This window comes from Artemia franciscana, chromosome 14 (genome assembly GCF_032884065.1).
Source record: "Artemia franciscana chromosome 14, ASM3288406v1, whole genome shotgun sequence".
In the NCBI taxonomy this organism is placed as follows: domain Eukaryota; kingdom Metazoa; phylum Arthropoda; class Branchiopoda; order Anostraca; family Artemiidae; genus Artemia; species Artemia franciscana.
The window spans coordinates 29,912,997-29,933,150 of record NC_088876.1 but is presented as its reverse complement, the minus strand read 5'-3'; the positions used below and the strand labels follow the sequence as shown (position 1 = coordinate 29,933,150).

General features: G+C 33.9%; 1 protein-coding gene across 3 annotated transcripts in view; it reads right to left on the bottom strand.

The window, feature by feature from the left end:
• LOC136035554 (uncharacterized) overlaps window positions 1-20,154 on the bottom strand; it is an 83,380-nt gene that overhangs the window by 10,183 nt on the left and 53,043 nt on the right. For all 3 annotated transcript variants that reach the window (XM_065717420.1, XM_065717418.1, XM_065717419.1), the window contains exons 4-5: window positions 8,109-8,237; window positions 1,355-1,516 (exon numbers count right to left, since the gene is read on the bottom strand). In XM_065717420.1, the coding sequence (XP_065573492.1) occupies window positions 1,355-1,516; window positions 8,109-8,237 (291 nt within the window). The remainder of the gene's footprint in view (window positions 1-1,354; window positions 1,517-8,108; window positions 8,238-20,154) is intronic.

Here is a 20,154-nt window from a genome sequence, read left to right as displayed (position 1 = left end):
GTCCTTGGGGAGGATTAAGACATGGGAGGCAGACGCATGTCCAACAATCATATCTGACTCTTAAAAAGAGCACCAGAAGTTTCAATTTCCAATCGAATGAGTTCCCTCCAAAGTTGCTGCGACAGCTGCTTCAATACAGAGTGTCTTGGCGAAAAAAACATAAAACCCACTTTGCTCTTTACTTTAGCATCGCTTTTGAACTGCATATGATATCTTATCTTCAGGAAGCTCTTGAAAGACACCGAAATGACTGTCTCGACATTAAATTGGACGACGCAATCTACCGACGGATTGTTAACAGATCGGTCTTTTCGGCCAACCATCAAGGGCCAAATACTGAGTAGGTAGTCCCCGAATGGGGTGGACAGAGGTTGTTAGGAAGGATCTAAACAAAGCTGGAACTTCTTAGAAGAAGGCAAACAGTGAAGTTCTGAATATAGTGGATCAGCGGAGAGGTGTGTGCAGCTATGCTGGCCTCAGGTGGCTTGGTGCTACAGTGTGTTGTATTTAGCAGTAGCAGTAATGGTCTTTGGTAATTGTTTAACTAAGCCTATACAACAATGATTTATAAGAAAAATGTGACCTTATGTGACTTTCTAGGGCAATAAGTAGTGATAGGTTGACATGGTTAGACGACATTAAACTGATGAAAGATGAAATGATCTCAAAGACTCTTATTTTTGGCCTTCCATCTAGGGCAAATGAAATGTAGGTCTTCCCCGAATGAGGTGAGACGAGATTGTGGGAAAGGATTTAAAGAACATTGTAACTTCATAGGAGGTGGTGAAGATTAAAGCTATTTATAGACTGAGATGGGGGATTATTGTACCTTGGTGTTCTGAACTCAAGTCCTTTAATACTGCAGTGGGTTATTATTATTAGTAGTAGCATAAGTTGCGAAGAAAGACATGTTTCCTTTGTTCAATCTTTGTGCGAAATTTAAGTGATTATCAAGATTTTTTGTGTAGCTTTATCTGTTTTCTATGTGCTTTATCAGACAAATTTAGGAGCCAGACAAGATTTTACTTTACCATAGGGACGGATAAGGATCAAGCCAGGTAATCCTCTTGACCTTGATACGGCTATATTCTCATATTTTTGTACTATCATATCCATCTTTTAATTTTTTGGTACCTTGTACCAAGACCACGTTTGTATAAGTAAATATACCCACTAAAATACAGGTAGCAAAAACGCTTTCAGCACTAAATTAGGTAAATAACTAGCAGATATACACAAGCTTTAATGGCGGTAGAAACAAGAATCCAGACATTTAGTAAAATTTAGAGGAATGAACTGATTCTGTGTAAACCTATTGAAACTTATGCATATTAAATCCAGGTTAACTGTCTACCTTGACTATGCAAATTTCCTGGTCGTGTCAAAACTGTTCTCGGTCTCCTTCTACACAAACATATGGCAACACTAATTCCCAAAGCTACAGCAACGCCTCCAGCGGTTGCACCAATAACAATCAGCACAGTTTGGTCCAATTTAATAAAACTAAAATCTCCGTCTGTAAAATAAGAACTAATTATAGATTAATACACTTATATATATATATATATATATATATATATATATATATATATATATATATATATATATATATATATATATATATATATATATATATATATATATATATATATATATATATATATATATATATATATATACTGCGGAGCAACACATGTAACTATACCTCGTGGGAAATGAATTTGTGTGTTTTCAAGTGGCGTTTGCAGACACGTTGTAATTACTCAAGTTACTATAAACTTTAAGAGCTGCTTTTTTTTAAAACTAAATCATATTAATACACCTTTTATTTTTTACACCTTTTAATACACCTTTTATTTTTTGAAAAGCGTTATAGATTAGTTTGTTGTTGTGAGGCTATGTACTCATTTTTGACTCCTAAATCAATTTTTTGCTTTTTATGCTTGGCTTTTGGGTTTTCAGTAAAACGCTAGTTTTCAATAGCCCTACGAACATAGGTAAGTATCACCAGTTGGTTTATTTTCACTAGTATTATCGATATGTATTACGCAGCCTGTAAAATAATAATTTTTGCTCGTTTTCGTGAACTATAGTTAGCAAACATAAGTTTTATTAAACTATAATTAACAAAAAAAGATTTATTAAAAGTTGTTGATAGAAAAATAAAAAAGATGATTAAAGCATAGTCTTTCGAAAAAAAAGTCTATAAATTTATTTACCCCAAAAAACTACTTTTGTTAAAACTTGGGAGACAAAAAACGAGGTAAAAATTTTATATACCCAAGAATTTTATTGGATTTTCTTTTCAAAATTGGTAGCTACAATAAATAGTCAAATATTTTTTTTTTCTTTTAATACTAAAAATAATCCTACGCTAAGATTTCAAAGTAAAAATTTTTACAAAATTTGTAGTTGCAAAAATGTGTAGTTACAGAATGTTTTTTAAGGCATGGGAGTTTTTTTCTAGAAGCTAATAAATAAATATTACGTTTCAAAGTTCTCAAGAATTTCGTTACAAATTTTAAAATTATGTGTAAAAATCGCGGAAACTGGAAAAGTTGAGGTATCTGAATATTTTAACGCATTGTGGTGACAAATTAAAGAAATTAGAAGTGTTAGAATTCGTAAATTTAAAAATTGTTTCTTGAATATTGAATTCTTTGAGAAATCAATTTGTGAAATCAAAGTTTAAGACTTGTAGATTTTAGAAAAGAGTTGGAAATCGTGAAACGAAAGTGTTTTGTGTTGTAAAAATGTCAAAAATGAATATAAGACCTGTTGTCCGAAAAAGTCTGAACATGCATTGAATGCTTTGAGTTGAAAAGTTGAGTGAATTGCAACTCAAACTGCATAAAAAGTTTAAAAGTTTAAAAATTGAATAAAAAGTTAAGATTTCATTGCATGAACTGTGGTGCCAAAATATAAAAATTGATAGGATATTGGGTTACATGTATATTGGATATTGGGATATTGGGATATTAGGAAATTTGGATATTAGGATATTGGGATATTGATAATGTATTGGGTTTCAGTTGTTGAACTGTAAAATTATTCCTATGACTAAAGGTGATTCGTAAAAAAAAAAAAAAAAAAACAGTATTAGGAGACTTATGAAATTTAAAGGGTTTGATCTGTAAAATTATAAAAATTAATTTCAAGAATATTAGAAATTTGAAAAGGTTGAGATTCTTGACAGTTTCAAAAAACTATGTTGTTGGAATTGAAACATTATAAGATTGAAAGTGAGAAAAATGCAAAATTTCTCAAGATCCTGTATGGTGGAAGGGTTTGAGTGCTTAAATTACAAAAATTAGATTTTAGAACCATGGAATTTTTTGAATACTGAAATTCTGTTAAACATCAAGGCACAATGCATTCAAAATGAAGTCTAAGAGCTGTAATTATTTGATTAGAGTTTGAGAAGTTTTAAAGCGTTAAGACATTATAACTTAAAAATTACAAGTCTCGGAAACATGAAAATGGAAAATTTGAAGACTTTGACCTTTCAAAATAGAGAAAAATAGATCATAGAACTATAGAATTAAAAAACAAATGATATAATGAAAAGTTTGAAGGCACTGCACTAAAAAATATAATAGCCAAAAATATAATAAATATAATAGCCAAAAAGTTAGAATTGTCAAAATGTGAACATTGTTAATATTCTGGAAATTTTGGTGCTTTAAAATTTCAAATTGTGAAAATAATAAAAAATATATAATAGCCAAAAAGTTAGAATTGTCAAAATGTGAACATTGTTAATATTCTGAAAATTTTGGTGCTTTAAAATGTCAAATTGTGAAAATTTATTCTGTAACTTGTGAAATGAAAAAAAAATCTATCAGAAGTGTAAAAAAGCGCGAAAACGGGAACATTCTTAAAATTTTCGAAATGTGAAGGCTGGTAGTTTCCAAATGGTGAAACAATGTCAATGATTTGCAGGATTTCTGAAAAAAGTTGGGTCCCGTAAGGCGTGAGTTTATCATATTGTCAAAATACAAAAATTAAAAATATGGTGAGTGTGAAAATGGATAAAAATGCTAATATTCTTGAAATTTAATTGTTTTTAAATGTCAAATTATGAAAAAAATTATATTAATTGTTGAAACTTTAAAAAAAATTATTGTTCATATCTGGAACCTATTATTTTCCCAAAAGAGAACTCGTAATACTTTTTAAAATGAAAATTAAATCTTACATGAAGTAAAAATAAATCATTTGAAATAAATATGTTATATAAATCATATTGTAAATCATATTATATAACCAACTAAAATACCTATCCCGATAACAAAGGAAGAATAAGAAAAAAGTACCCCTTAAACTACCTGCTCTTAAGAATTTCCAATACTGTAATTTGATTTATTCTTTGGTTTCCACCATCAAACTATATATATATATATATATATATATATATATATATATATATATATATATATATATATATATATATATATATATATATATATATATATATATATATATATATATATATATATATATATATATATATATCATGAAAAGAGAAATCAGCAATGCAACAGCACAAACACAAAAAAAAAGAGACAGAAGGAGAAAAGGAAGACTGTTTTCCTAAATTAGTGATTAATATAGACCAGCACATGAATGAGGCCTTAACCCTACTCATCCATACAATCACATAGGTCAAACAGCATAGCCATACACAATCAACCATAAAGAATAATCCATGGACAGGCAGTCATGTCGTCAATAAGTATAAGTCGTCATTTACCAAACAATAGAAAAAATAATAAAGACAAATAATTCAGAGGCAACAACCCAACACAAGGGCTCATCAGGAGGATACACTGGCCTATATAGGGTTTCGCCACTCTAAATTCTCTACCCAGCCAAGTGTTGTGGCTACCACAGAATATCCATGGCATCCCCGTGTCAGGTATCACCCCCAAAATACATGTCTATGAAAGAAAAAAAAAACAGCAAATGTAAAACAACCAAGTAACACCAAAACAAGCTTATCCTGTTAATATATCCCTCTTTTTAGCAACAATAGGTAAACTAAATATAATAAATTTTACCAAATCACAAATATTAACACATTGCAAAAAACCTGAATGAACTAAACAATATATATATATATATATATATATATATATATATATATATATATATATATATATATATATATATATATATATATATATATATATATATATATAAATATATATATATATATATATATATATATATATATATATATATATATATATATATATATATATATATATATATATTTATATATATATATATATATATATATATATATATATATATATATATATATATATATATATATATATATATATATATATATATATATATATATATATATATATATTTCATTTTCTCTTTTTGTTTCCCATATGATCGTTCAAGGCTATGTTTTAAGCTTTTTAAATTGTTCAGAGACACCAAACTTCACTAATATCCAATAATTATTGTGTATTTGTTTTATTCTGTTTTGCCTTTCTTATTTCTTTTTCTTTTTATGGCACCTACCAAGTGACATAAAGCGATCGCAAATTCTGACGGTCGGTCTGTCTGTCTGTCCCGGTTTTGCTAGTTTAGGCACTTCCTGGTAAGCTAGGTCGATGAAATTTGGCAGGCGTATCAGGAATCAGACCAGAATAAATTAGATATTGTCGTTTCTTCTATTTGAACATCTGGGGGGGGGATTGCTAATTCGGAAAATTTAGAAAAAAATAGGTATTTTTAACTTACGAACAGGTGATCGGATCATAATGAAATTTGATATGTAGGAGGATATCGTGTCTCAGAGATCTAATTTCTAATTCCGATTGGATCAGGTGACATTGGGGGTAGTTGGGGGACCTTAAATCTTGGAAAACGTTTAGAGTTGAGGGATCGGGATGAAACTTGGCGGGAAAAATAAGCAAAATCCTAGATACGTGATTGAAATAGCCAGAACAGATCCGATCTATTTGGGGGAGTTTGGAGGGGGTTAATTCTGAAAAATAAAAAAATTGGAAAATTAGAAGAAATGAGGTATTTGTAACTTACGAACGGGTGATCAGATCTTAATGAAATTTGATATTTAGAAGGATCTTGTGCATTAGAGCTCTCATTGAGAGATCTTAAATCCCGACCAGATCCGGTGACATTGGGGGAGTTGGAGGGGGAAACTGGAATTCTTAGAAAACGTGAAAATTGAGGTATCTTTATCTTACGAATGGGTGATTGGATCTTAGAGAAACTTGATATATAGAAGGATTTTATGTCTCAGGTGCTCCATTTTCAATTCAAATTTGATCCAAAGAAATAGGGGGCTGGAGTGGGGAAACAGAAATCTTGGAAACCAGAAATCTTGGAAAACACTTAGAGTGGATAGGTCGGGATGAAAGTTAATGGAAGAATAAGCACAATTTATAGATATGTGATTGAAACGGAATCTGATCCGTGAAACGGTGATTGATCCGTGAATTGGAACAGATCCGTTCTCTTGGGGGAGCTGGGGGGTGTAAATTTGGAAAAATTAGAAAAATTGAGGTATTTTTAACTTAAGAGCGGGGGACCGGATCTTAATGAAATTTGATATTTAGAAGGAAATCATGTGTCAGAGGCCTTATTTCGAGTCCCGACCAGATCTGTTGACATTGGGGGGAGTTGGAGGGAAACTGGAAATCATGGAAAACGCTTAGAGTGGGGTAATCGGGATGACACTTGGTGGGTAGAATAAGCAAATGTCTTAGATACGTGATTGACCTAACCGTACTGGATCCACTCTCTTTGGGGGAGTTAGGGGGTGGGATTCAGTGATTTGGCGAGTTTGGTGCTTCTGGCTGTGCTAGGACGATGAAAATTGGTAGGCATGTCAAGGAGCTGCCAAAATTGACTTGATAAAGTCGTTTTCCCCGATTCGACCATCCGAAGGGCTGAAGGGAGGTGGGATTCAGTGATTTGGCGAGTTTGGTGCTTCTGGCTGTGCTAGGACGATGAAAATTGGTAGGCATGTCAGGGAGCTGCAAAAATTGACTTGATAAAGTCGTTTTCCCCGACTCGACCATCCAAAGGGCTGAAGGGAGAGGAAATATTAAAAGAAATGAGGTATTTATAACTTACGAGTGGGTGATCAGATCTTAATGGATTTTGATATGTAGAAGTACCTCGTGACTCAACGCTCTTATTTTAAATGCCGACCGGCATTAGCCTCTGATTTTCCTTTAAAATTAATCTATTGATTATTAGAATTTTGCTACAGCTCATACCATATGATGTCTTCGCTCTTGGCTCTTCTGGCCTCGTCACAAGTCGGATTTTTGTTTTGTAACCCTGCCTTATCGCGTTGATTTTTTCCGTTTTTATTACACGATTTGGACCTGATTCTTTGCCTTCTAAAAATATTCCTGATTTTTATGATAAAATATTCGTATTTCTTATGTAAAAATTGTCTGTGTTCACAAAAATTCTATGTTCATTACAAAATGTTTCCAACTGCAAAAGAAACAATTTGAGTCATGATCAGTTTATATCAATACCGCTCATTCGAGAATATCATATTTCAAAACCGAAAGTCTTATATCGATCTAAACTTAAAAATATTTCATTCCAGTGTACTTACTGCATACGGAATGCATGCCTGAGAATTTGTCTAAAAAGTTTAAAATTTTATTCCTAGGCTCGGTATGCTAGGCTTGGTAATTATGAATATTGCTATTATTTCATATCTTCGGATTTTTTTTTTTTGGTACCTTTATCTTTCACACAAAGTAAATCCTACGGTACGACTGAACGTGCAACTATAGCTTTGCACAGTATTAATAAAGAAATAATTCTGTCATTCCTATTTTTTTTTTTTCATTCATAAAACCGTTTCAACATTCTTGGCTTCAGCAGCTGATCGTGTTGCCAAATAGAACCAGATTTTAAGCCACTTAAGGCCCAATGATATTAATCTAGCTTACGGCCCAGTAAATTCACACTGGTATTTAACTAATGCCAAGATCTAGTTAGCAGTAACATGAGTTAATCAGATATTTAGTAGAATTTTCTCATTCCCTGAGCAATTCTCTATCATTATCAAAATTCATTGTAAATGAGGTTATTACCTGTACAGTACATTGTGTACTCATCTGAATTGTCACCACAATGGTTTACTCCATCGCATAGTAAGTCTTTAGATATGCAAAAGTCTCTTTTGGAGCATTTGAAGTCATTCTCCTTACAAAGGTGATCAGCTGAAAAAAAAACAACACATTAGCTTACTCTTTCAACCTAGGTGAAAGACTAAAACGGGGCTAGTTTCTTTCCTAGCTGTATCACCGCTTGACGAAAAAACTTCACTTCCACATTTTTTAAGGAAAAAATTTTACAATAATTTTTTGGACTCAACTTTGAGTTACATGTTTGAATTTAAGACCTATTTCAGTGTTGTAGTTGACTGTTGCAGTATTACTCCTACTAAAGAGGAAAGAAATAGTAGGGTCCTACATTTTTGTATTAGAAAGTTTGCTTTAATTATATTGATCTATCGCTGTGAAATTTTTTGCAAATGAATCCTGTCATTCATATTAGCATCAATTGGGAAGAGGAGTGTCCTCACCCTGTATTTTTGCCCCTCCCCCCTTTGTTGATTTTGATGAATATGTTTTTTTGTGGGGATTGGAACATAAAATGTTTTTTTTTGTATTTTGATTGAAAAATGACAAATTCACATAAAAGCAACAAATTTGATAATTGATAAATAAAAATCACCATCGATCTTGATAAAAACAAACCCTCCTCGCCCCAAGTTTCTGTGTATTGACACGTCAATTACTCCGTAAGCGTACGGTATAGAGGGAGGCCAAAACTACCCTGCCCTTCATCACAGCAAAGGTATAAAAAGGGTAAAGCTATTTCTTCAAAAACTGAATTTACTTGTCAGCTTAGATTCTTCACTCAGCATTAGTGATTGATGCATATGCACGGCAAACCGCAACTTTGTTTCAGAAATGGAACGCATAATAATGCCACAAACAGACGTTGTCAGTCCAGGAACTAGCGTTGGAGTTTTTTAACCATTTCTACGGCTTGTAACGACAAGCCATCGACAAAAATTGGTTCTTGCGCATGCGCGGAGTAGGAGCCAATAAGACATGCGATACAATGCGACACATGATGCGCCTGGAACTCTTCAATGGAGAAGTTAGGAACGTGCATTACTGTATATATACCAATTTCCGGGACGTTCCCGGTACGTCCAATTAAAAATTTGCCTGCTCATAGCGCATTTTGATTTAGTTCAACATCTTTAGTAGCAGTAGTAGTAACAATATCAGTAACGGTAGTAGTAGCACACACATATTGCCTTTTGGTTAGTTCAACATCCTCCACAACATGCCCTTTAAACAGTTACCACTTGATTTTTTAAGAACCGGTTAAATAAGATAATTCTTACGAAAAATATAACAAAAAAATTACGCCCCTGTGATCTTCCTTCTTAATAGAAAATACAACATTTGACAATTGTGTGAACAGGAGCTTGAAACATCACCAACAGGTTTCTGTGATGTGCTGAATTTGGTACTATAATTCTCATAAAAATCATTTTCCCCTTGGAGTTAATTTTCCCGTTTTTTGAAAACAAACAAGCCAGACTCATATTTTTGATAAGTATCTTTAAACTTAAATTTTATATTTTGAAATTGCTAATTTAGTTCTGTGACATTTCTTAAAGAGCGAAATGTTATATTACGCTAGACTGATTCGTTTGTCTGAAATTTCAAGACATAAAAAAAATCATCACGTTTTTATTTCTCTCCTCTTTATTTCTTTGTGAGTAAATCATTAAAAAAAAAATAAATAAATCATTTGTTGAATTTGGATGGGTAGTAGTAGTAGTAGTAATAATGATAATAGTAGTAGTAGTAGTAATAGTAGTAGTAGTAGTAGTAGTAGTAGTAGTAGTAGTAGTAGCAGTAGTAGTAGTAGTAGTAGTAGTAGTAGTAGTAGTAGTAGCGGCAGTAGTAGTAGTAGTAGTAGTAGTAGTAGTAGAAATAGTAGTAGTAGTAGTAGCAGTAGTATTAGTCGTAGCAGCAGCAGTAGGAGTAGTAGTAGTAATAATAGTAGCAGTAGTAGCAGTAGTAGTAGTAGTGGTAGTAGTAGCAGTAACAGCAGTTGAATGCACTCAGAGCTTTATGGTTAGTTGAATATCTCCCTTGCCATGCCTTGGAAGTTTTAACTTAATATTCTAAGCCGTTCCTCGGTCATTGCTGATAAGCCATTCCTAAGATACGTCCTTTTGACAACATGCATGCCTATAATGTGTTTTCATTTGTTCCCAATTCCACTTAATATTTTTTTAAAGTTTCACTTAATATCCTTAGCTCTTTTGGCCACCAAGGGTTAAACACACATCCTTTGAAGTTTTTGCGATAAACCCTTCCATACGAAGCGCCTTAATTAAGAGAATAAAAAAATGCATGGAGCGCTCTTTGCTTTTTATTTAGGTAGCGCTATTATACTGCTTATGAAAAGAAACGAATAACCTTTCTTAATTTGCTAGGAAACGTTCCTAGGCAAGGAAATGTTTCGATTTTACTACCATATGGAACTTAATTGAACAAAGGGAGACTAGGGCAAATTAAAATACTGGAAGATAATTTTCATCAATCAAAAACGAGTTAACCAAGTTTATCTAAACTGAATAAAGTTAAACAGAAAGCATTCAATCGATAAATCGAATAGATAGGTAGATACATCAGTGTGTTTTTAAAGCCCAAGGACCTTATACAAAGAAATTTTCTTTTGAAGTATAAAAGTCACAAACAGAATAAATTATAAATCAGACCGAAACAGGATAAAAAGGGAAAAAATACCTAACCTAGTGACAAAATAGATTAATAGCATAAGCTTTCCCTTCTTTCTAAGCATTTATGTATGTACACATCGACATGAGATATTGAGGTTGGGTTACTACTTTGTAGAGTACCAGGACGCAGCAAATCAAACCCATGTAAATATTTTCCCCTTAAGTCAAAGAGCAACGGGCACTTTCGGAGAAAATGGTCCACATTTTCATCAGCATCTTTACAAAGGGAACACAAACCGCCCTTCAGGATTAACAATCTTTTTGTCGAACATCTTTTGTCGGCTATGAATTGGAAGGCAATTCACCCTAAGCTGAATAAATCAACATAAAATCATAGGCGGTAAATTAAATTTAAAATGAATTCCCTCTCCAAAACTAGTTTTAGCATGATAGTAATGTTTCAGTGTTGTAAAATTTAAAAACAGCCATTGCCAATACTGAATATGGGAGACTAATTCTTCTTTATGCCTATCTGCAAAAAGAAGATGAGAAAAAAAAACAAGACCATTTAATATAAAATATATATATATATATATATATATATATATATATATATATATATATATATATATATATATATATATATATATATATATATATATATATATATATATATATATATATATATATATATATATATATATATATATATCTTCTATATATATAAAAATAAGTTGTCTGTCTGTGGATCTGTGGATCAGGTGACGTCATGTTTCTGTGTCGGCTGACGTCATGAAATTAGTTGTCAGGTGACGTCATGTTTCTGTGTCGGCTGACGTCATGAAATTAGTTGTCGTCATTTTTGCTTTGACGGTGACGTCATTCAACTTATATAAGACATATGTTCACGTAGAAATCTATTAATGTTTAAGTTTACAATGACTGATGAAGATGCTCAAAGAGTCTGTGCCAAAAAACTTGCTGCTGATAGTTCCTCGGCACGCTTTCTTTTCTGACTTTCTCTATCAGCAGCAAGTTTTTTGGCATAGACTCTTTGAGCATCTTCATCAGTCATTGTAAACTTAAACATTAATAGATTTCTACGTGAACATATGTCTTATATAACTTGAATGACGTCACCGTCAAAGCAAAAATGACGGCAACTAATTTCATGACTTAATTTCAGAACTTAATTTCTGTGTTGACTGACGTCATGAAATTAGTTGTCGTCATTTTTGTTATGACGATGCTTAGTATATTGTAAAACACATTAATTTGGTTAATAATATACCATTTAAAACACCAAAATGAACATGCTGGAGTAGTTACTCGGTGAGAGAGGGTGTCAGAACGGAGAATGAAGGTCCCAGGTTCAAATCCTGGTTAGGCTAAAAAAGGTAAAAATCTAAAAACTAAAAAAAAACTGAAAAAACTAAAAAAGGCAAAAGCTACAAAAAAAAACTAAAAACTAATAAAAAAAATTAAGAATAAAAATAAAAAAAAATAAAAAAGATAAAAACTAAAAAAAAAGTAAAAAGAAAAAACGAAAAAAAACTAAAAAAGCTAAAAAAAAAGGTAAAAACCAATAAAAAACTGAAAAGAAAAAAAGGAAAACACTAAAAAAAATTTCATCTAAAAAACTAAAAAAAAACTAAAAAAGGTAAAAACTAAAAGAACTAAAAAGAAAAAAAAAAGGAAAAAAATTGAAAAATAAAGGAGAAAAAGAAAACTAAAAAAATATAAATAAAAATAAAAAAAACTAAAAAGATAAAAACTTCAAAAAAACTAAAAAGAAAAAAACTAAAAAACCTAAAAAAAAGGTCAAAACCAATAAAAAAAACTAAAAGGAAAAAAAGGGAAAAAATTAAAAATTTATTTCATCATATACCAATTCAAAAACGAATGTATACCGGGATGACGACCGGGACACAGGGAATATAAATGACACAACTACAACGGGGACGCCGGGGGGCACAGCGGGATATAAATGACGACCGGGACACCGGGACACAAGGAATATAAATGACGCCCGGGACACTCAAAGAGAAATCAGAGACTGGGACACCGGGACACAAATGACGACCGGGACACAGGGAATATAAATGACGACCGGGACACAGGGACATAACTACAAAGGGGACGCCGGGGTGCACAGGGGGATATATAAATGACGATGGCGACTCAGGGAATGGTCGATTAGCAATCACCATCAACAAAGCTCAAGGGCAATCATTAGAATCATGAGGTATAGATCTGAATACGGATTGTTTTCCCATTGACCATTATATGTTGCATGTTCAAGAGTCGGTAAACCTGACAATCTATTTATATGCACAGACAATGGGACAGCAAAGAATGTTGTATATTCGCAAGTTTTACGTAGTTAAAAACATATATATATATATATATATATATATATATATATATATATATATATATATATATATATATATATATATATATATATATATATATCTATATATATAAAAATAAGTTGTCTGTGTGTGGATCTGTGGATGGATCAGGTGACGTCATGTTTGTTCGCATATGACGTCTGAATTATTTCACACTAATACAAAAGAAGAAAAAAACTAAAAAAGGTAAAAACTACAAAAAAAACTAAAAAGAAAAAAAAACTAAAAAAGCTAAAAAACTAAAAAAAACTAAAAAAAGGTAAAAATCTAATAACTAAAAAAAAACTGAAAAAAATAAAAAAAGGCAAAAACTACAAAAAAAATAAAAACTAATAAAAAAACTAAAAAAGCTAAAAAACTAAAAAAACTAAAAAAAACTAAAAAAAGGTAAAAAACTAAAAAAAAACTAAAAACTAAAAAAGAAAAAAACTAAAAAAAAGGAAAAAACTGAAAAATAAAAGAGAAAAAGAAAACTAAAAAAATATGAATAAATATATATAAAAATAAGTTGTTTGTGGGTTATGTCTGTCTGTCTGTCTGTCGAGTGACGTCGTGTTTGTCCGCATATGACGTCTGAATTATTTCACACTAATACAAAAGAAGAAAAAAAACTAAAAAAGGTAAAAACTACAAAAAAAACTAAAAAGAAAAAAAAACTAAAAAAGCTAAAAAACTAAAAAAAAACTAAAAAAGGCAAAAAACTAAAAACTAAAAAAAACTGAAAAAACTAAAAAAAGGCAAAAACTAAAAAAAAACTAAAAACTAATAAAAAAACTAAAAAAGCTAAAAAACTAAAAAACTAAAAAAACTAAAAAAAGGTAAAAAACAAAAAAAAACTAAAAACTAAAAAAGAAAAAACTAAAAAAAAGGAAAAAACTGAAAAATAAGAGAAAAAGAAAACTAAAAAAATATTAATAAATATAAAAAATATAAATATAAATATAATATAAATTAGCAATCAACAAAGCACCGAGACACAAATGACGACCGGGACACAGGGAGTATAAATGGCGACCAGGACATAAGTAAAAAAAAAACTAAAAAAACTAAAAAAATGGTAAAAACTACAAAAAAACTAAAAACTAATAAAAAAACTAAAAAATCTAAAAATCTAAATAAACTAAAAAAGAAAAAAAAAGAAAAAAGGAAAAAAATAAAGGAGAAAAACAAAACTAAAAAACGAATGTATATACAGACCGGGACACCGGGATACAAATGACGACCGGGACACAGGGAATATAAATGACGACCGGGACACAGGGACACAACTACAATGGGGACGCCGGGGGGCACAGGGGGATATAAATGACGACCGGGACACCGGGACACAAGGAATATAAATGACGCCCGGGACACTCAAAGAGAAATCAGAGACTGGAACACCGGGACACAAATGACGACCGGGACACAGGGAATATAAATGACGACCGGGACACAGGGACATAACTACAAAGGGGACGCCGGGGTGAACAGGGGGATATATAAATGACGATGGCGACTCAGGGAATGGTCGATTAGCAATCACCATCAACAAAGCTCAAGGGCAATCATTAGAATCATGAGGTATAGATCTGAATACGGATTGTTTTCCCATGGACCATTATATGTTGCATGTTCAAGAGTCGGTAAACCTGACAATAGACAATGGGACAGCAAAGAATGTTGTATATTCGCAAGTTTTACGTAGTTAAAAACATATATATATATATATATATATATATATATATATATATATATATATATATATATATATATATATATATATATATATATATATATATATATATATATATATATATTCACAGGTGGGACATAGGGACACAACTACAATGGCGCGTAACTAATATGGCGCGTAACGACTTACGCGCGCGGGGGGGCTTGGGGGGGGCGCGAAGCGCCCCCACCAACTAGGTGTTGGGGTGGCGCGAAGCGCCACCCCAACAGCTAGTATATATATATATATATATATATATATATATATATATATATATATATATATATATATATATATATATATATATATATATATATATATATATATATATATATATATATATATATCTATATTCACAGGTGGGACATAGGGACACAACTACAATGGCGCGTAACTAATATGGCGCGTAACGACTTATGCGCGCGGGGGGGCTTGGGGGGCGCGAAGTGCCCCCACCAACTAGGTGTTGGGGTGGCGCGAATCGCCACCCCAACAGCTAGTCTATCTATATATATAAAAATAAGTTGTCTGTCTGTGGATCTGTGAATCAGGTGACGTCATGTTTCTGTGTTGACTGACGTCATGAAATTAGTTGTCGTCATTTTTGCTTTGACGGTGACGTCATTAGACCGAGACAGAGGGAATATAAGTGACGACCGGGAACCTCAAAGAGAAATTACAGACTGGGACACCCGGACACAAATCACGACCGGGACACAGGGAATATAAATGACGACCAGGACACAGGGACACAACTACAACGGGGACGCCGGGGGCACAGGCGGGATATATAAATGACGACCGGGACACAGGGATTGTTCGAATAGAAATTACAGACCGGGACACCGGGACACAAATGACGACCGGGACACCGGGACACAGGGAATATAAATGACGACCGGGACACTCAAAGAGAAATTACAAAGTGGGACACCGGGACACAAACGACGACCGGGACACAGGGAATATAAATGACGACCGGGACACAGGGACACATCATTAGAATAATGAGGTATAGATCTGAATACGGATTGTTTTTCCCATGGACAATTATATGTTGCATGTTCAAGAGTCAGTAAACCTGACAATCTATTTATATGCACAGTCAATAGGACAGCGAAGAATGTTGTATATTCGCATGTTTTACGTAGTTAAAAACATATATTTATATCTATCTCTATTCACAGGTGGGACACAGGGACACAACTACAATGGCGCGTAACTAATATGGCGCGTAACGACTTACGCGCGCGGGGGGGGCTTGGGGGGGCGCGAAGTGCCCCACCAACTAGGTGTTGGGGTGGCGCGAAGCGCCACCCCAACAGCTAGTTTATATATATATATATCTATATATATAAAAACAAGTTGTCTGTCTGTGTGTCTGTCTGTGGATCAGGTGACGTCATGTTTCTGTGTTGACTGACGTCATGAAATTAGTTGTCGTCATTTTTGCTTTGACGGTGACGTCATTCAAGATATTTAAGACATATGTTCACGTAGAAATCTATTAATGTTTAAGTTTATAATGACTAATGAACTTACCATGGCAAAAGCCGATGAAGATGCTCAAAGAGTCTATGCCAAAAAACTTGCTGCTGATAGAGAAAGTCAGAAAAGAAAGCGTGCCGAGGAACTACCAGAGCAACGCGAAAGCAGACTTGCTGCTAAAAGAGAAAGTGAAAAAAGAAGGCGTGCCGAGGAATCAAAAGAACAGCAAGGAAACAGGCTTGAGGCTGATAGAGAAAGAAAGAACAGAAAGCGTGCCGAGGAATCAAAAGAACAGCAAGGAAACAGGCTTGAGGCTGATAGAGAAAGAAAGAACAGAAAGCGTGCCGAGGAACTACCAGAGCAACGCGGAAGCAGACTTGCTGCTAAAAGAGAAAGTGAAAAAAGAAGGCGTGCCGAGGAATTACAAGAACAGCAAGAAATCAGGCTTGCTGCTGATAGAGAAAGTAAGAAAAGAAAGCGTGCCGAGGAATCAGAGCAACCTGAAAGTTATCGCCTGGCATTCAGGTACAACCCAGTCGATGATTATAGCTTGAGTAGATGTGTTCAAATCGGGACAATGTCTAAAATTTGTCCCTATTGCAAGGCCTTGAAATTCAATGGTGAAACAATGGGAATGTGTTGCGCCTCAAGAAAAGTTAAACTTCCTCTATTGGCTGCACCACCAGAGCCATTGAAGACTTTCCTTACTGGAACTACGTCAGAATCTAAGCGTTTTTTGTCAAAAATCAGAAAATACAACTCATGTTTCCAAATGACGTCGTTTGGAGCCCAAATCGAAAATCCAGATCAATTTATGTCTACTTTCAAAGTAAAAGGGCAAATTTATCATAGAGCAGGGTCCCTTCTACCATTCTCAGGCGAGAATCATAAATTTTTACAATTGTACTTCATCAGTGATAGAAATTCTGAATTGAATGCACGTTGCGAAATTTCTCCCAACGTTGAAAGGACAATCGTTTCCCAATTGCAACATCTTTTCCACGAAAATAATAATTTAGTGCGTCTGTTCAAAACAGCCATCGATTTGATGCCTACTGATACGCATAAAATTGTTATTTCCGCTGACAAAACGCCTCCTGGCCAACATGTGCGTAGATACAATGCTCCAACTATCGACGAAGTGGCAATCGTTATGGTCGGTGATCAGTTTTTACCTCGAGATATTATTCTTCATAAGCGAAACGCTCAGTTGTTAAGAATTGCTGAAACTCATCGATGCTACGATGCCCTACAATATCCTATCATTTTTTGGGATGGAGCCGACGGCTATCACTTTAATATTAAATTGATGAATCCAGCCACTAATAAAGAAATGAATAAGAAATGCAGTGCAATGCATTATTATTCCTATAGACTAATGATTCGGCAGGATGAAGAAAATTATATTTTAAAATGCCGTGAATTGTTTCACCAATTCGTCGTTGATATGTATGCTAAAATTGAATCAGAACGTTTGCTATATATCCGCCTGAATCAGACCAAGCTCCGCTCTGAACAATACATTCATTTGCGAGATGCAGTTATAAATGACGGTAATACCACAAACGTTGGAAGATTAACAATTTTACCTTCGTCATATGCTGGCAGTCCCCGTCATATGCATGAATATGCTCAAGATGCTATTGCGTATGTTCGTCTCTATGGTCGTCCAGATTTATTTATTACATTTATATGTAATCAATCTTGGGACGAGATACCGCAGCTTTTACTTCAAGGACAATCGGCGGTTCATAGGCATGACATTATGGCCCGTGTCTTCCGGCAAAAGTTGAAATCACTGATAAACTACATTGTAAAACTTGAAGTGTTTGGGTCAGTGCGATGCTGGATGTACTCAGTAGAATGGCAAAAACGAGGTTTGCCACACGCACATATACTAATCTGGCTACATAAAAAAATTACTTCGAACGAAATTGATGATGTGATTTCCGCTGAAATACCTGATAAAAATGTCGATAAGGGGTTACATGATATTATTGTAAAAAATATGATACATGGACCTTGCGGTGCACTGAACGAAAATTCACCATGCATGGCCAAAGGAAGGTGCACAAAGCAATATCCTCGACTTTTAGTATCAAACACAATTACTGGCAATGATGGTTACCCACAATATAGAAGATGATGGCGGTACTGAAGATGGCGATAAAACAGCAATAATAAAGAAGCGTAACGGTACCACCATCGAAGTAGATAACCAGTGGGTTGTTCCATATTCCCCATTATTATCAAAAACATTTAATGCACACATAAGCGTTGAATACTGTAACTCCGTAAAGGCAATCAAATACATATGTAAATACGTCAACAAAGGCAGTGACATGGCAGTTTTTGGCTTGCAGCCCGAAATCAAAGATTTCGATGAAATCGTACAATATCAGGCTGGAAGATACATAAGCAGTAATGAAGCTGTTTGGCGAATTCTTTCATTTCCGATACATGAACGTAGTCCAGCTGTTGTTCACTTAGCGGTACATTTACAGAATGGTCAACGTGTTTATTTCACGGAAACCAACGTGCAACAAAGAGTCCTGAATCCACCGGATACAACATTAACAGCTTTTTTTTCGCTTTGCAAAAATGATTCTTTTGCAAAAAAACTGCTGTATACTGAAGTGCCTTCGTATTACACGTGGAATACTAAAAATAAAGTATTTGAACGTCGAAAACAGGGTAAGTCAGTCGACGGCCAACCTACCATCTTCAAAGATACCACAATAGGAAGACTCCACACCGTTCACCCCAATCAACATGAATGCTTCTTTCTACGCCTGCTTTTGGTGAATGTACCCGGTCCGACATCCTTTGAGTATTTGAGGACTGTAAATGGTACTATACATAACACTTACCGTAGTGCATGCCAAGCTCTGAATTTATTGGAGAATGACAAACACTGGGATAACTGCATCAATGACGCGTGCGAAACGTCAACCCCAAGTCAAATTCGTGCATTGTTTGGCATCATTTTAACAACTTGCTCTCCTTCAGCTCCTACAGAGTTATGGGAAAAATATAAGTCAAAACTGTCCGAAGATATACTCCATCGAAAACAGTTAGAGACGTCAGATATGACTTTTGATTTTACATCAGAAATTTATAACTACACTTTAGTTGTTATAGAAGATTTTTGCGTACGTTTGGCAAACAAACCTCTTCAGGATTTGGGAATGCCTTCACCTAACCGTATCGCTGCTGTTTCGACATGTGTAGAATTGGATCGTGAACAAAGTTACAGTACGAGTGATCTATTGTCGTATGTACAAAATAACATTTCCAAGTTAACGTCGGAACAAAAAGACATTTATGATACGATAATGCATTGTGTCGATAACAACGTTGGAGAAATTATCTTTTTGGATGCGCCAGGAGATACTGGTAAAACGTTTGTGATAAAACTGATTCTGGCATCAGTTCGATCAAAAAATGATATAGCGTTGGCAATTGCGTCGTCCGGAATAGCCGCAACATTGCTGCCTGGTGGAAGAACTGCTCATTCCGCTTTGAAATTGCCTCTGAACTTGCATTCTACAGAAACTCCCACGTGCAATATTTCCAAATCATCTGGGATGGGTAAAGTATTGCAGCAATGCAAACTTATTATTTGGGATGAGTGCACAATGGCACACAAAAAATCGCTCGAGGCTCTGGATCAATGCTTGAAAGATTTGCGAGGGAAGTCGAAACCCTTTGGCAGCACATTAATATTGCTTGCGGGAGATTTCAGG